We start from the raw sequence: 14,421 nt of genomic DNA, 5'->3' as shown, positions 1-14,421 counted from the left end.
TCGAAAAATTGCATCCGGATACCTGCCGGATACCTGCCGGATACCTTCAGCAATGTTCAATTTTCATGGTTAGTTTCCAATATATTTTTAGGTGTTTCACACTTAATTGAACAAAATGCACCCCCCAAATTGTGACATGTTTTTGGAAACTCAGAATGAGGTATCCGGTGCCGGATCCCTGGACACCCAGATTGAAGTATCCGGTGAGGTATCCGGTGCCGGATACCCGGATTCCAGGTGACATACTTTCCGGTGAGGTGTCCATGCCGGATACCACGGATCTGGTATCCGGCAAGGTATCTGCCACCGGATACCCGGACGCGTTTTGGGTAAGTGTCCGGTGGTATCCGGCAGGTATCCGGATACCGGAAACTGCATTTTTTTTGCTGTGGTGTATGGAAGGGCCCGTCGGGAGATACGACAGGTCGCTACAGACACATCACTACCACCAGAAACACGGGTGAAGGTGGTTCAAGCCTCGAGTCCCAAGTCATCGGGTAGTTCTGGTGATTCTGGCACAGAGAGGTGGGGGGGGGGGGGGGGGGGGGGGAAATGTCCCAATGATCATCACACCGCGAGAGGGCAAGGTGTGCCTTGTCTTTCTTACCTCCGCTGTTGTACTGAAGCCCCAGACTGTCACACGGGTAACGGGACGATTGGAGAAAAAAATAGAACAATACATCGTGGAGCCTGTCCTGGGAGTCCTGGTACACGCCCTGATACCTCGGACCATACACCAGGGGGGAGCAGAGCCAGTTGTGTGCCTCATCAACGCCTCTGATAGACACATTAAGTTCTTCCACGGTCAAAAAGTGGGTGTAGTGTCTGAAGCTGAGGTTATTGTGCCGGAATATGAGACAACAATGACATGGTGTAGAATGGATAAGAGTCCGTATCAGTGCAGAGTCAAAGGGATAGGGGATCCAGTGGAAGAGATGGGAGTGCCAGTGGTCCCACCTCGTTTGACAGACTTATTTGAACGTTCCAAGGTTCATTTGGAGGATGACGATAGGCGCCAGTTGGCAGAACTTCTGATTGAATTCCATGACGTGTTCGCCCGGGACGAGCTTGACCTGGGTGACTTCTCAGCCAGAGAACATTCCATAGACACCGGGGATGCCAAGCGGTTGAGACGCACAGCTCTCGGTTTTGCAGAAGAAGAGGAGGAACATCTCAAGAAGATGCTGAAGGGAGGCATCATCCAGCCTTCAAGCTCGGAGTGGGCCTCGGCGCCAGTGTTAATCCGCAAGAAATGTGGAGGTGTGCGCTGGTGCATAGATTTTCGCTCGCTTAATGCCAGGACTCGAAAGACGTCTTCCCTCTGCCCTTGATCGACGAGTGCCTCGACACATTAGCAAACAGCACTTGGTTTTCGAAATTACTTGCCAACTCTGCCTACTGTCAAGTCAGGATTAAAGAGGAAGACAGGAGGAAAACCGCATTTGTCACGAAATACGGCCTCTACGAGCACATAAGGATGGGTTTCGGATTGTGCAACGCTCCAGCCACCTATGCCCGGGTGATGTCACTTATACATGGAGGGTTGAGTTGGGACATAGTCCTAGCATTCTTAGATGACGCAGTGGTAAATGGCATCACCATCCCTCAGCACTTTGAGAATCTACGGACTGTTTCGAGACGATTCCGAGAATACCGCCTAAAACTGAAGCCAAAGAAGTGCGAACTCTTCCAGCAGAAAATAGAGTTTCTAGGGAGAACCGTCAGTCGTGATGGAGTGGAGGTGAACAACGCTAGTCTGGGAGTAGTCGTGGAATGGCCAGCCCCTAAGACGACAAAGGAAACAGAGAGCTTCCTGGGATTTGCGAACTACCACAGAAACTTTATCAAGGGTTATGCCAAGGTAGCGGCCCCTCTGTATTCAATCACTGGGAAGAAGCCCTTCAACTGGGGACCAGATCAGGAGATTAGCTTTGAAACCCTCAAACAGGCTCTGTTGTCTACACACCTAATTAGGAGGGAGGGGTGGTCACAACCTCCTCACCTCAGCCTACACCCCATAAATTCACCAGCTTGTCTAATGTACTGGAGGGTGTTGGCATTGCTCATGAATGCACTCACCCCATCCCAGGTTGACGTGTTCCGGACTTTCCTACTGCCCGTGGCATCCAGAGCCATTCCAAAACCCTTGGAAACAGCCTCAAAACCGGAGTCCTCGGACAATTGGGACCAGGAACTTTCCAGTACCGGTGAAGAGGTGTGATTTCTCATGGATCTGGAGCCCCAGAGTGGAAAGAGACGGGTGAGGGCACTGTACAGACAATCGTGTCTTCCGACTATACTTGGGGATGGGAGTCCAGCATGTCACCCACAGAAGAGGGCACAGCAATATCACGGCGGGGGACACCAGAAATGGGCTTCACACATTGTACCCATGTCGGGAATTAAACCCGGGTCTTCGGCGTGACAAGCGAACGCCTTACCCACTAGGCTACCCGACCACCCCAGTATCCATTTAAGGTTTCATAATATATACAGTAGTTACTGAACATCGAATATATATCTCGATAAATATAATCTATATACTGAAACCAACATCATAAATCGATTAATGCAAATAACTTCTGGTTGCGGGTTCTGAAATGATGTGGGTATACACATCAGGCCTATCTTATAATCGTCCACCTACGGGTCATTGCAATTGACCCTTACTTACGGGTTACATTTGGAGGTTGACCAATCGTTGGGGCATGAGTGAGTGAGTGAGTTGGATATAACGCCGCTTTTAACATTATACCAGTTATATCGTGAAATATATAGCTGTACATATATTTTTATATCTTAATACAATTGCATGATAATGCCAAAAGAAATTATGATGATGAGGATCGTGATGACGATGATGATGGGGATGATGGTAATGATGATGATGATGTCCTTTCTATTTACTTCAGAACTGACGACAACTGTAAAGTCAGGGTGCAGTGATAAACTATGGCTGGCTGAACAATTGGGAGTGTGTGTCAAAGAGAGTAGAACTAGCCACTGACCGAAGACAACTTTGAACAATGGACTCTTCAGGTGACACAAATAGGGAAGAGAGACCTGAACCCCTGACATGATCCACGACTGAAGAGAGACATAATGAGGATGATCCTGCCGATGAGCACCATGGACAGAACAACAGATAACCTGACTGGTGAAAGTGATACCATGGACAGAACAACAGATAACCTGACTGTTGAAAGTGATACCATGGACAGAACAACAGACAACCTGACTGGTGAAAGTGATACCATGGACAGAACAACAGACAACCTGACTGGTGAAAGTGATACCATGGACAGAACAACAGATACCCTGACTGGTGAAAGTGATACCATGGACAGAACAACAGATAACCTGACTGGTGAAAGTGATACCATGGACAGAATATCAGACAACCTGACTGGTGAAAGTGATACCATGGACAGAACATCAGATAACCTGACTGGTGAAAGTGATACCATGGACAGAACAACAGATAACCTGACTGGTGAAAGTGATACCATGGACAGAACAACAGATAACCTGACTGGTGAAAGTGATACCATGGACAGAACAACAGATAACTTGACTGGTGAAAGTGATACCATGGACAGAACAACAGATAACCTTAATGGTGAAAGTGATACCATGGACAGAACAACAGACAACCTGACTGGTGAAAGTGATACCATGGACAGAACAAGAGATAACCTGACTGGTGAAAGTGATACCATGGACAGAACAACAGACAACCTGACTGGTGAAAGTGATACCATGGACAGAACAACAGATAACCTGCATGGTGAAAGTGATACTATGGACAGAACAACAGACAGCCTGACTGGTGAAAGTGATACCATGGACAGAACAACAGACAACCTGACTTGTGAAAGTGATACCATGGACAGAACAACAGATAACCTGACTGGTGAAAGTGATACCATGGACAGAACAACAGACAGCCTGACTGGTGAAAGTGATACCATGGACAGAACAACAGACAGCCTGACTGGTAAAAGTGATACCATGGACAGAACAACAGATAACCTGACTGGTGAAAGTGATACCATGGACAGAACAACAGACAGCCTGACTGGTGAAAGTGATACCATGGACAGGTCAACAGACAACCTGACTGGTAAAAGTGATACCATGGACAGAACATCAGACAACCTGCATGGTGAAAGTGATACCATGGACAGAACAACAGATAACCTGACTGGTGAAAGTGATACCATGGACAGAACAACAGATAACCTGACTGGTGAAAGTGATAACCTGGACAGAACAACAGACAACCTGACTGGTGAAAGTGATACCATGGACAGAACAACAGATACCCTGACTGGTGGAACTGATCCTATGGACAGAACATCAGACAGCCTGACTGGTAAAAGTGATACCATGGACAGAACAACAGACAACCTGCATGGTGAAAGTGATACTATTGACAGAACATCAGATAACCTGCATGGTGAAAGTGATACCATGGACAGAAAAAAAGATAACCTGACTGGTGAAAGTGATACCATGGACAGAACAACAGACAACCTGACTGGTGAAAGTGATACCATGGACAGAACAACAGATAACCTGACTGGTGAAAGTGATACCATGGACAGAACAACAGATAACCTGACTGGTGAAAGTGATACCATGGACAGAACAACAGATAACGTGACTGGTGAAAGTGATACCATGGACAGAACAACAGATAACTTGCATGGTGAAAGTGATACCATGGACAGAATATCAGACAACCTGACTGGTGAAAGTGATAACCTGGACAGAGGAGTGGTAAACCTTGCCGAGATCGAGAGAAGAGGTCACACTGTCCATAGTGCCAATCTGTCTTCTGACGATCAAGCCTCTCCCCGCCAAGCAGTCATTGAAATTGGAGAAAATAGTTTGACCGTTATTGACCCTGGGTCTTCTGGTTTAACGGTCATAGAACCAAATCAACAGCCCAGAGAACGATGTCTCACCAATACCAATCTTCCAATATCAAACACGTTAGCAAACTCACAGGTGCCGTCTCTCCATGCTTCAAGGAAACATGTTCCAGGTTTTCAGACATCACATATCACTAAAACAAAGGAGGGAGCTTCACTGACGACTGCAGGCCTTTCATTCATAAAAGCTCCATCATCTAGCCAAACAACACACGAGAAAAAACCGAGGCGTCAGCCTGTGCCATCAGAAAATCAGGGAGCAATAGGTGGGAAGATAATGCTTCTGCAGTCGATATTAGTTATTGTAGTATTTCTGAAGTCATATTCATTCATCTTCCCTAGGAAAGAGAGTTAACTGACTTTTAAAGTCCAGTTTCCACCCTTGCCGAACTGGGCTGGAATTCCTCGGCTCGATCGTAGCGCCAGCAGTGGCTATTACGAGTTATGTCCTTTCTATGCCTCTCCTATTGACCAATCAGATTCAACCTCTCGTATCACTTGCATTTGCTTTAAACAAAACGGTGGCGCCCAGTCAAGACGGTCTGATTAATAATCAAGATCTATATTGTGATAAAACGAGTCTTACATTGCCAAGTGCATCAAATCACGTGAGCACCTTGATTAAAAGCATGACAAGATTTAGAAAATGTCTGTTGACAAGGAGTTAGCGGTGCACATGCTTTCCTGCAGTCGACCGAAATCTGCATGACACTTTACAAACCAGATTTCGATTTCGGTGCACGATTTTGATTGGACTATGCATAGACTCGTTAGTCCAGCCAAAATGTAACTCAATAATACCAGCCTAGTTCGGCAAGGTTGAAACTGGACTTTTATAGTCAGTGAACTCACTTGCCTCGGGGAGATGTATTCATTTTGTTATCTGACATACATGTGCTCAAAGGACAAAGGTTATATTTTTGGCAATTATTTGTATTAACCCGCATTACCGTTTGCTCAAACCATACAAAAACACAGCTTAAAAGGCGTGCATTGAAATAGGGTTTTATGCCCTGTAGTATAACCTCATTTGACTTAAATGTCAATTCTTTATCTGGAGGTTTTGATTAATGTCATATGTGAAATCGAGAGACTACCTCTGTTTAATATACGATATGTATTGCAGGATTTCTGTGTTTGAAATAACTTGCCGGGACTACAAGTACAAACTGATTAAAGTCTAGTTCCATTTAACAAGTACTAGTATTTCAGCATTGACATAACAACCTTATTTGTTTCGTTAAATGCTTTATTACAAATACGTAACAATACATCTAGTCATGATTTGTCTGTAGAATTTTACATATTTACATATAGAATGCTTAATTCACAAATACGTTTCACATCTCAACACATCTCATTTGTCTGTAATATTTATTTTTTTCATTTGCTTCCAGATCAACGTTTTATGAACATCTGTGGTGAGTAGTTTCAAAGTGTGTGAGTGAGTTGAGTCTAACGCCACTTTCCGTGACAGTATTTTTTTTCACCGTGTGTCAAGTTAACCAAAGTAATGCAGATCCTAGACATTTACTACTTTGAAAAACAGTTGAACCTGGTTATAGTGCTGACAAACCAAGACTTATGTCGGTGGCGAATCTCGGATTCGAACCAACGCTCATAAGATTGAATCTCTATGCTAATTTGAGCAGTGGATGTTGAAAGTATTTTCTCAGAAATGTAAAGTGTTTTTGTTTTGGTTTGTTTGTTGTTTAACGCCACACTCAGCAATATTCCAGCTATATGACGGCGGTTTGTGAATAATCGAATCTGGACCAGACAATCCAGTGATTGGTATCATGAGCATCGATCCACGCAATTGGGATATTGCTAATGTCAAAGCCAAAATCAATTAACACAACCTTAATATTGTAATATCATAGAATGATCAATGTACCATGTCCAGGGGCCGTAGTTATAAACATCCTCAGAATTAAAAGTTACACGTGAATGAAGAAACAAATGATGATACCAAATCCTAATCTCAGCCTGAACAGCACTCGAAGTTTTAAATATAGCACAGGTTCCCCCTGGTTACAAGAAATGTCCAAACTAACAGTCATCTCACAGCTGTTACAATAAAAGCAACAAGAAACGTTCTACATTCAAAATAAATCTCTCAGGGTATCACGATTCCGACTCTATCATGAGCATGATTCACAATCAAATAAAGATAACTACACTTCTGGGTGTAGCATTAAGCAATAGTCTTAGAGGGTTAAGAGTATTTTTAAGGATAGTTTGAGAATGTTTCTGACTACAGCTCCAGGAATCATTCACCCACTCCCCTCTTTATCAGGACACAACAGTTGTTGTAAAATCGTCTAAATACATCTACTACCGGAATTTGAAACTGACTTGAGTTACCCCTCACAAAGACACTATCCTGGAAAACTAAACCACTGGGCAAAAGAAGCTTATCACTTGTCAATTAAGATTTATCTGAGTTAAACTACAACGTTATCAGACAACGATACCGATCTTGAGTGGTCTTATGTCTGGCCTGTTTGCTGATAACGGCTCAACAACTTGTAGATACTGGTTTGACTGCAGCTCAAGGTTGTTGCAATCTGCTGTTAAGAGGCCCTCATATCGGCCATACCAATAGCTCAGTCACGTTCCTCTTGTGTGAGCCTCGACCAAGGGTCACAACGCCAGTTGAAGATCGCTACATCTGGACAATCCACCTGCGGAATCGATAGTTGACGGCGACGGCATTTGGACACCCCATCGCCAGACGAACAGGCAAGGACTGTAAGTCGATGCAGCGGCGTGATTGGGAAAGGGTACTGTTCACAGACGACAGTCAATTTTACTTGTTCCCAAATGGTGGCCTAGTCCACGTTTATTGACGTAGGAGAGAGCCACTGGCACCTAACTACATCATAGATGAACACCCTTATGGTAGAGGCGGCGTCATGGTATGGTGCAGTATTTGTGGTCAGCGGACAACAAAGCTTATCATTACACGTGGGAACCTGACTGGCCAAAGATACAGAATTTTTTATTTTGTCTCCTCCACTCGGCCTTATGGCATGTGCATTACCGATGTCATTGCAATGTTGTAAAGACATCGATAAGTGTATTTTGCCCTGTGATGTTATTACCTTATTTTGTAATTGTTGTAATAAGTTTATTGGAAAAGACCAAAATGTTTGTTCAAACTATTTCTTATGAGGTAGGATAGGATAACTGTTTGAAGTGTGCCAGAAACACAACGTAATTACACAATACTTAAACTGATAACACCATGTAAGTGACATTTATTCATCTAAGTTGATTGCCATACCTGTCCTCTTAATGAAAATGATCTGGTCATGTATAACAATAGACTACTGTCCGGATGAATGTCTTAAGAAGGCTTCATTTCCAAACATATGCGCCAGATACGCTGGGCTTTAACTGTACATGAATTAGAGTGATCTATATTCTTTTTCCAGAAACAACACAGGCAATGATAGGACAGCATGACACAGTGTATGTATCAACGTATGGCGAGAGGATGGCCTTAAAACATCTACAGCAGCGTGGTGCCATATTTATGAAAGGACGACCTGGCTCTGGGAAATCTAGATTAGGGTTAAAACTTCTTGCTGACGTCTCAAGGCTAACAGACAGGAAACCCGTAGTGTTGACATCGGCAGAACAGTGGAGAGATATCCCTCAGAAACAAAATGATGAAGAATCTGGAAAACCAGCGAATAGGTATGTTGTCATGATAGATGACATTTTCGGATCAACGAATTTTGTTGAGTCTCGCTTTGATGAATGGACTGGAGTGTTTGATGTCATGCATCCTTCTGTTGAATCTGGCCATGTAATGCTGGTTCTTGCATCTCGGCCAGACATTAGTGACCAATGTCAGGCCCGACTGAACAAATACAAACTCACTCGTCATATGTTCTATCTTACCTTAGATGAAGATGAGTTGACACTCCGACCTAGGGAAAAGATGATGTTGCTGAAAAGCATTTGTGAAACAAAAGTGAAGTTTACTAAACATGAGATAAATGAAATAGTACAGTTAAAGACAACACTTGGATTCCCTCAATGTTGTCGATATTTCGCAGGAAGTAAGGAAGCCCAGGCTCAAAGGGTCAGATTCTTCCAAAAACCAAACGAATATGTGCTGGAGGAAGTACGCTGCTTGCAAGAAAGTGATGGGCTTGGCTATCTTGTTCTATTGATTGTGTTGTTTGGCAAAGGATATCTTGATACCAAGAATCTTCAACCTCACAAAAGTCCACAAGAGATTAAAAAAATGTTAGATGACTTGACAAAGTTATGCTCAAAGATTCCTAACAATCGAAGTCTGTATGAGATCAAACAGAAGGCTGATTCACTTTGTGGTTCATACCTTTGGCACACTGAAAAGGGATATGTTTTCCAGCACCAGTCAATATTCGACGCAGTTTTCATAAACATATCACAAGTGTATCCTGACATTTACATTCATTTGTGTCCCGCTAACATATTTGTAGAATTTGTCAGAACATCAGAAAGGGAGAGTGAGAATAGAAGAAACCTAGTGCTCTTGAATGAGGACCATTATGAAGCATTTGCCGATCGAATAATTCAATTGATGGTCAGTGAAGAAGCGGTCACCATTTTGAAACACCCATCTCTTCATAATGAAACATTTGTAAATCACGTAGTAGATAGATGGTTTTCACAACAAAATGTTGGGGATATAGTTTCTCATAAATTTGAAAAGTCAAGGGAAGTGATCAAATTTGCATCTCATTATCTTTACACACAGAATTTAGAAGTCAAAACGTTGTTGGAGCTTTTCGTTCTTAACAAACATTCTTTCATGCTCTCCACCCTATTAGAAAAGTGCCGCCTTTCCACCGATGTGTTGCAGGATTGTTTGCCCTGTGCTATCTATGTAGGGAGCAACCTACTCATAGAGACACTTTTAGCCCAAGGAGTTAAACCAAATGGGAGCTGCTTCAGCGCCCTTTGTGTTTCAAGAGGCATCGACACAAACACCACTGAAAGACTGTTTACCAACATTTGGGATGACGTTGAAAAGATACAAGCACAGTGGGCCAAGGCTAACGCGGGTCTTGTGCATATGTTCAACTGGACACCATTTTCATTGGCAGTACTAAATGGGAACTATACCGTTGTGAAACTGCTAACAGATAAACTGAAGCACGAGAGAAAAAACAACATCATATTTGAAGATTCTTTAAAAGCTTTATTGTGTGAGCTGCAGACAACAAACCCTTATCCTGTGTTCAAACCATACGACATGGACAACTTGACAAAGATAATGAAGCTTCTACTGAACGATTATCATGCCAACGATACTGGTTATCTGTGCTGGTTAGCATCGGCACACTCTGATGCATCAGCTCTGAAGCTGATTCTTGAATTCATCAAGACTGTTAAAGTTGCATTGAATACCTCACGTATTACACAGTGCATACAACCAGATTATGGAGGTCCATTTGATCAGGCTGCAGCATATGGTGGGGCAGATTGTTTGGAATCACTGTTAGAACTTAACAGAGATCCATTCATAAATCCAAGTAAGGAAAGGAATGGGTCCTTGCTTCACATTTCAGCCAAACATGGAAACAAAAAGTGTGTTGAGATGTTGCTGAAGTTGGGTCATCCTGTTATGTCCAAGGACAGCATTGACCTCCAGTACTTTCTGTCAGGACTTCTACCCTCAGTTCAGAAATTGCTTCCTTCGTATGTTGGATGCAAGGAGACGTTACTTCATGCTGCTTGCAGACATGCTGACGTGGATATGGTCCAATTTATATGTGAAATTGGAGCCAGCGTTGATGCAGTTGACACGGATGGGGAAACAGTTGCACATGCAGCCGCAGCATCACACACTGGTGGAGTAGAAAAACTTCAATATCTGTTTAATGTGAAACATGCTCCTCTTCATAAAACAGACAATGAAGGAAGAACAGCTCTGTTTCCAGCTGTTATATCAGCAGTAGAGACAGGCGATCTGGAGCTTGTTACGTTTCTTATAGACCAAGGACTAAGTGTTAACTGCAAGGATAACTCCAACAGAAATTTGGCGATGCAATCTGCTGCACTTACAGGTGTAAGGCATAAGTACCTCTCAGAAACTGTAACACATCTTTTGAATGCACATCTTGATATCAATCTGCAAGATCTTGAAGGTCGAACAGCGCTTCACTTTGCTACAAGACATACAAATATCGACTGTGTTTTGGTACTGCTTCAAAAAGGTGTTGCATTAAATATAAAAGATAAACAAGGTATGACAGCACTCCACTATGCTGCAAAAGAAGTCAATTCAAGGGACGAGAAGATGGTCCTTGGAATTATGAAGCTGCTTCTAAAACAGGAAACTGAACAGGAAACTGGTATTGAAGCACAAGATATTTTGGGGATGACACCACTTCACCATGCTGTTAAGTCACGGAAAATTGATAGAGTAATGTTGTTACTGCAACAGAAGGTGAATCTCAATTTACAAGAAACCAATGGGAAAACCGCCCTCCATTTTGCAGCAACGTTTCAATCGTGGCCAATTGCTTCACGCCTCTTAGATGCAGGGTGTGATGCCAATATGCGAGATCTTGGGGGCAAAACAGCATTACATTATGCTTCAAATAATGACTGCATCTTCAATATTCTTCTTCTCCTCGAGAAAGACGTCGATATACACGTTCAAGATAACAAAGGACAGACAGCTCTTCACATTGCTGTAGAACATGAAAGGGAAAAATTTGTTGAATTGCTTTTAGAGGAAGGCATAGATCCCATGATTCAAGATAATGACGGAATGACTGTGCTTCATAAGGCGGTTACTATGTCGAACACCAGCAAGAATAATAGCATTGTGAAACTACTGCTTGCAAATGGCGACTCTCAAGGTGTACAAGGACAAAATGAGAACACAAATAAAGGCAATTACTCAAGAACGGTTGATAATAAAGGGAGGACAGCCCTCCACTGTGCTGCAATTCGTGTGAATAAAGATTATGTAGGAATGCTCCTAAATAGAGGCGTGGACCCAAATATACAAGACCAACACGGCATGACAACACTTGCATTTGCTACAGAACGTTCATCAGTCCAGAGCATTAAGTTACTCTTCGATAAAGGGGCAGATCCTAACTTACGTGACAGTGAGGGCCGTACATTGTGGTTCTATGCACGGTCAATAGATGTATGGGAACTACTGATGGAACAAGGAGTTGATCCAACTGTAACAGATGGACAAGGGAGGACAATACTTCACTATGCAGCACGTTTATGTGGTGCGGACGCAATTAAACTGGCGTTACAAATAGATATCGATCACACGTTGAAAGACGACACAGGTAGAACAGCCCTTCACTATGCTGCTGAGACAGGATCTGAAGAGACAGTTCAACTTCTCTTGGAGAAAGGTGTTGATCCAAGCATCAAAGACAAAACAGGGAGTGTGGCTCTCCATTATGCTGCAAGGAGAGATTCCAGTGGGGGTGTAAAACTGCTGTTAGAAAAAGGTGATAACATAGCTGTGAAAGACAACACTGGCAGAACGGCTCTTCACTATGCTGCACAGGAAGGAATAACTGACAGTGTTAGGTTACTCTTAGAGAAAGGATTTGACCAAAACGAACGAGATAGTCAGGGAAAGGTGGCACTTCATTATGCTGCAGGGGGATTCGGGGAGGGCGTTTTGAAACTGTTGATCGATAAAGGGACCAACCCAAGTGTAGAGGACCAAAGTGGCAGGACAGCCCTTCACTATGCGGCAATGGAACGAAGAGATGACAGTGTTATGGCTCTTTTATTGACAGTTGTTGACCCAAACAAACAAGATGAGCAGGGGAAAACAGCCCTTCACTATGCTGCAATGTACGGAACAGCTGACAGTGTTAAGGCTCTTTTACTGAATGGTGTTGACCCAAATGCTCAAGATGAAGCAGGGCAGGTGGCACTCCATCATGCTGCAAGGAGATATTCCAGTGGTAGTTTAAAATTGCTGTTAGATAAGGATGTTAACCTGACTGTAAAAGACAACACTGGCAGGACAGCTCTTCACTGTGCTGCACAGGAAGGGCTATTTGACAGTGTTAGGTTGCTCTTAGAGAAAGGCTTCGACCCAAACGAACGTGATAATCAGGGAAAGGTTGCACTTCATTATGCTGCACAGTCATCTGACAATCTGAGACTTTTCATCGATAAAGTGCCCAATCCCAGTGTAGAGGACAATAGTGGCAGGACAGCCGTTCACTATGCTGCAATGAAAGGGTTGGCTGCAAATGTTCTGCATCTTTTACTGAAAGGTATTGACCCAAACAAACAAGATGATCAGGGGAAAACAGCCCTTCACTACGCAGCAGGGCCAGGATCTCACTTAATGTGCAGAGCGACTGTCCACATACTCTTACAACGTGGCAGTGAAGTCAATATCAGAGATACGAGGGGCATGACAGCCCTCCATCATGCTGCAGAGGCTGGCAAACAGGATATCATGGCACTGCTTATCGATAATGGTGCTACTATTGGTATGCAAGATCAACAGGGAATGACCGCCCTCCACTATGCAGCAGAACGAGATAATATCCAGTGTTTCGAGCTTCTGCAGAAAGGCATTGACACTAGCATTCAAGAAAATGAGGGTAGGAAACCTTTTTTTAGGGTTGGAGATGAACTGGAAGAATATTTAATTAAATTGCTTACCAAATTGAAACAAGACATTTCCAGCACGCCACAGTGATAAATGTAAATCCATCTGTGACAAGAAGCAAGTACTATCACATCAATCACTCAAAGTGTTAAAATCTTCCCCGGAAAGACATGAACCCCAGTATTCAGGGTCACAACAGACATAGCTCTTGTCTGTGCTGTAGATGAGGATTGGGGCAGACAGACAGACGGACACATGCAGACGGAAACATTGCCATCCAAAACGAGTTCCTGTCTGTTGAACTATTTTAGCGTTACATATAAATCCTAGTCATAAGCTACAGGTACATAATCTGATGCAAGTAATTGTTTGTTATTAATATATGACAACGATCTAGGTGTAGAATGTTTCAAACTATATGTTTCAAACATGTATGTATGTATGTATGCATGTACTTATTTACTTATTTATTCATTTATGGAAGTTGTTGTTCTATCTTAAGATAACTAGGGTGTATCTGCTCAATGAGCAAAACTGATTATTTATGAAGAAATTCCACTGTCTAAATGTATATGATTGTAATGCATAAATGAGCACTTTTGAGTGAATTTTGGTGTTTATTCAGTATGTCACTTATATCGTAGTGTGGTAGATTAATGTTGGAGAAAGCAGGTGATGCAAGTATTGGCAGTTAACCTAGTTTCAGAGCACAGGAATGGCACTGACGTTAAAGTCAGGGCGAATATTGATTCAAAACTGAAATATATTGTTAGCGGTGGGTAATTCTGCTTCATATATATCATCTACATGCAGTTTCGAAAGGTACCCTGCATCGTGTCTGGTAATGTTACGTACAGTTTGTTG

The 14,421-nt window shown here is 42.9% G+C and overlaps 2 protein-coding genes across 2 annotated transcripts in view; both read left to right on the top strand.

Annotated features, from left to right (window-relative positions):
- LOC124119118 overlaps nt 1-14,421 on the top strand; it is a 54,533-nt gene that overhangs the window by 11,969 nt on the left and 28,143 nt on the right. Inside the window, exons 2-4 of the mRNA XM_048398204.1 lie at nt 2,913-5,203; nt 6,335-6,358; nt 8,378-13,712. Coding sequence (XP_048254161.1) covers nt 3,103-5,203; nt 6,335-6,358; nt 8,378-13,647 — 7,395 coding nt within the window. The 5' untranslated portion in view covers nt 2,913-3,102 and the 3' untranslated portion in view covers nt 13,648-13,712. The remainder of the gene's footprint in view (nt 1-2,912; nt 5,204-6,334; nt 6,359-8,377; nt 13,713-14,421) is intronic.
- LOC125381600 lies at nt 561-1,331 on the top strand. The gene has a single exon (XM_048398668.1). It carries the CDS (start codon nt 561-563, stop codon nt 1,329-1,331), a length of 771 nt encoding a protein of 256 aa, XP_048254625.1.

The sequence above is a fragment of the Haliotis rufescens genome, unplaced genomic scaffold (assembly GCF_023055435.1).
Source record: "Haliotis rufescens isolate VD_foot unplaced genomic scaffold, xgHalRufe1.0.p SCAF_18, whole genome shotgun sequence".
NCBI classification, from domain to species: Eukaryota; Metazoa; Mollusca; class Gastropoda; order Lepetellida; family Haliotidae; genus Haliotis; species Haliotis rufescens.
Note: the sequence above shows the minus strand (reverse complement) of the source record. Positions and strands in the feature narration are given on the sequence as shown.

Excerpts from the sequence above, each read along its gene's own strand:
- LOC125381600 (XM_048398668.1), top strand. The coding sequence starts at position 561 with ATGATCATCACACCGCGAGAGGGCAAGGTGTGCCTTGTCTTTCTTACC.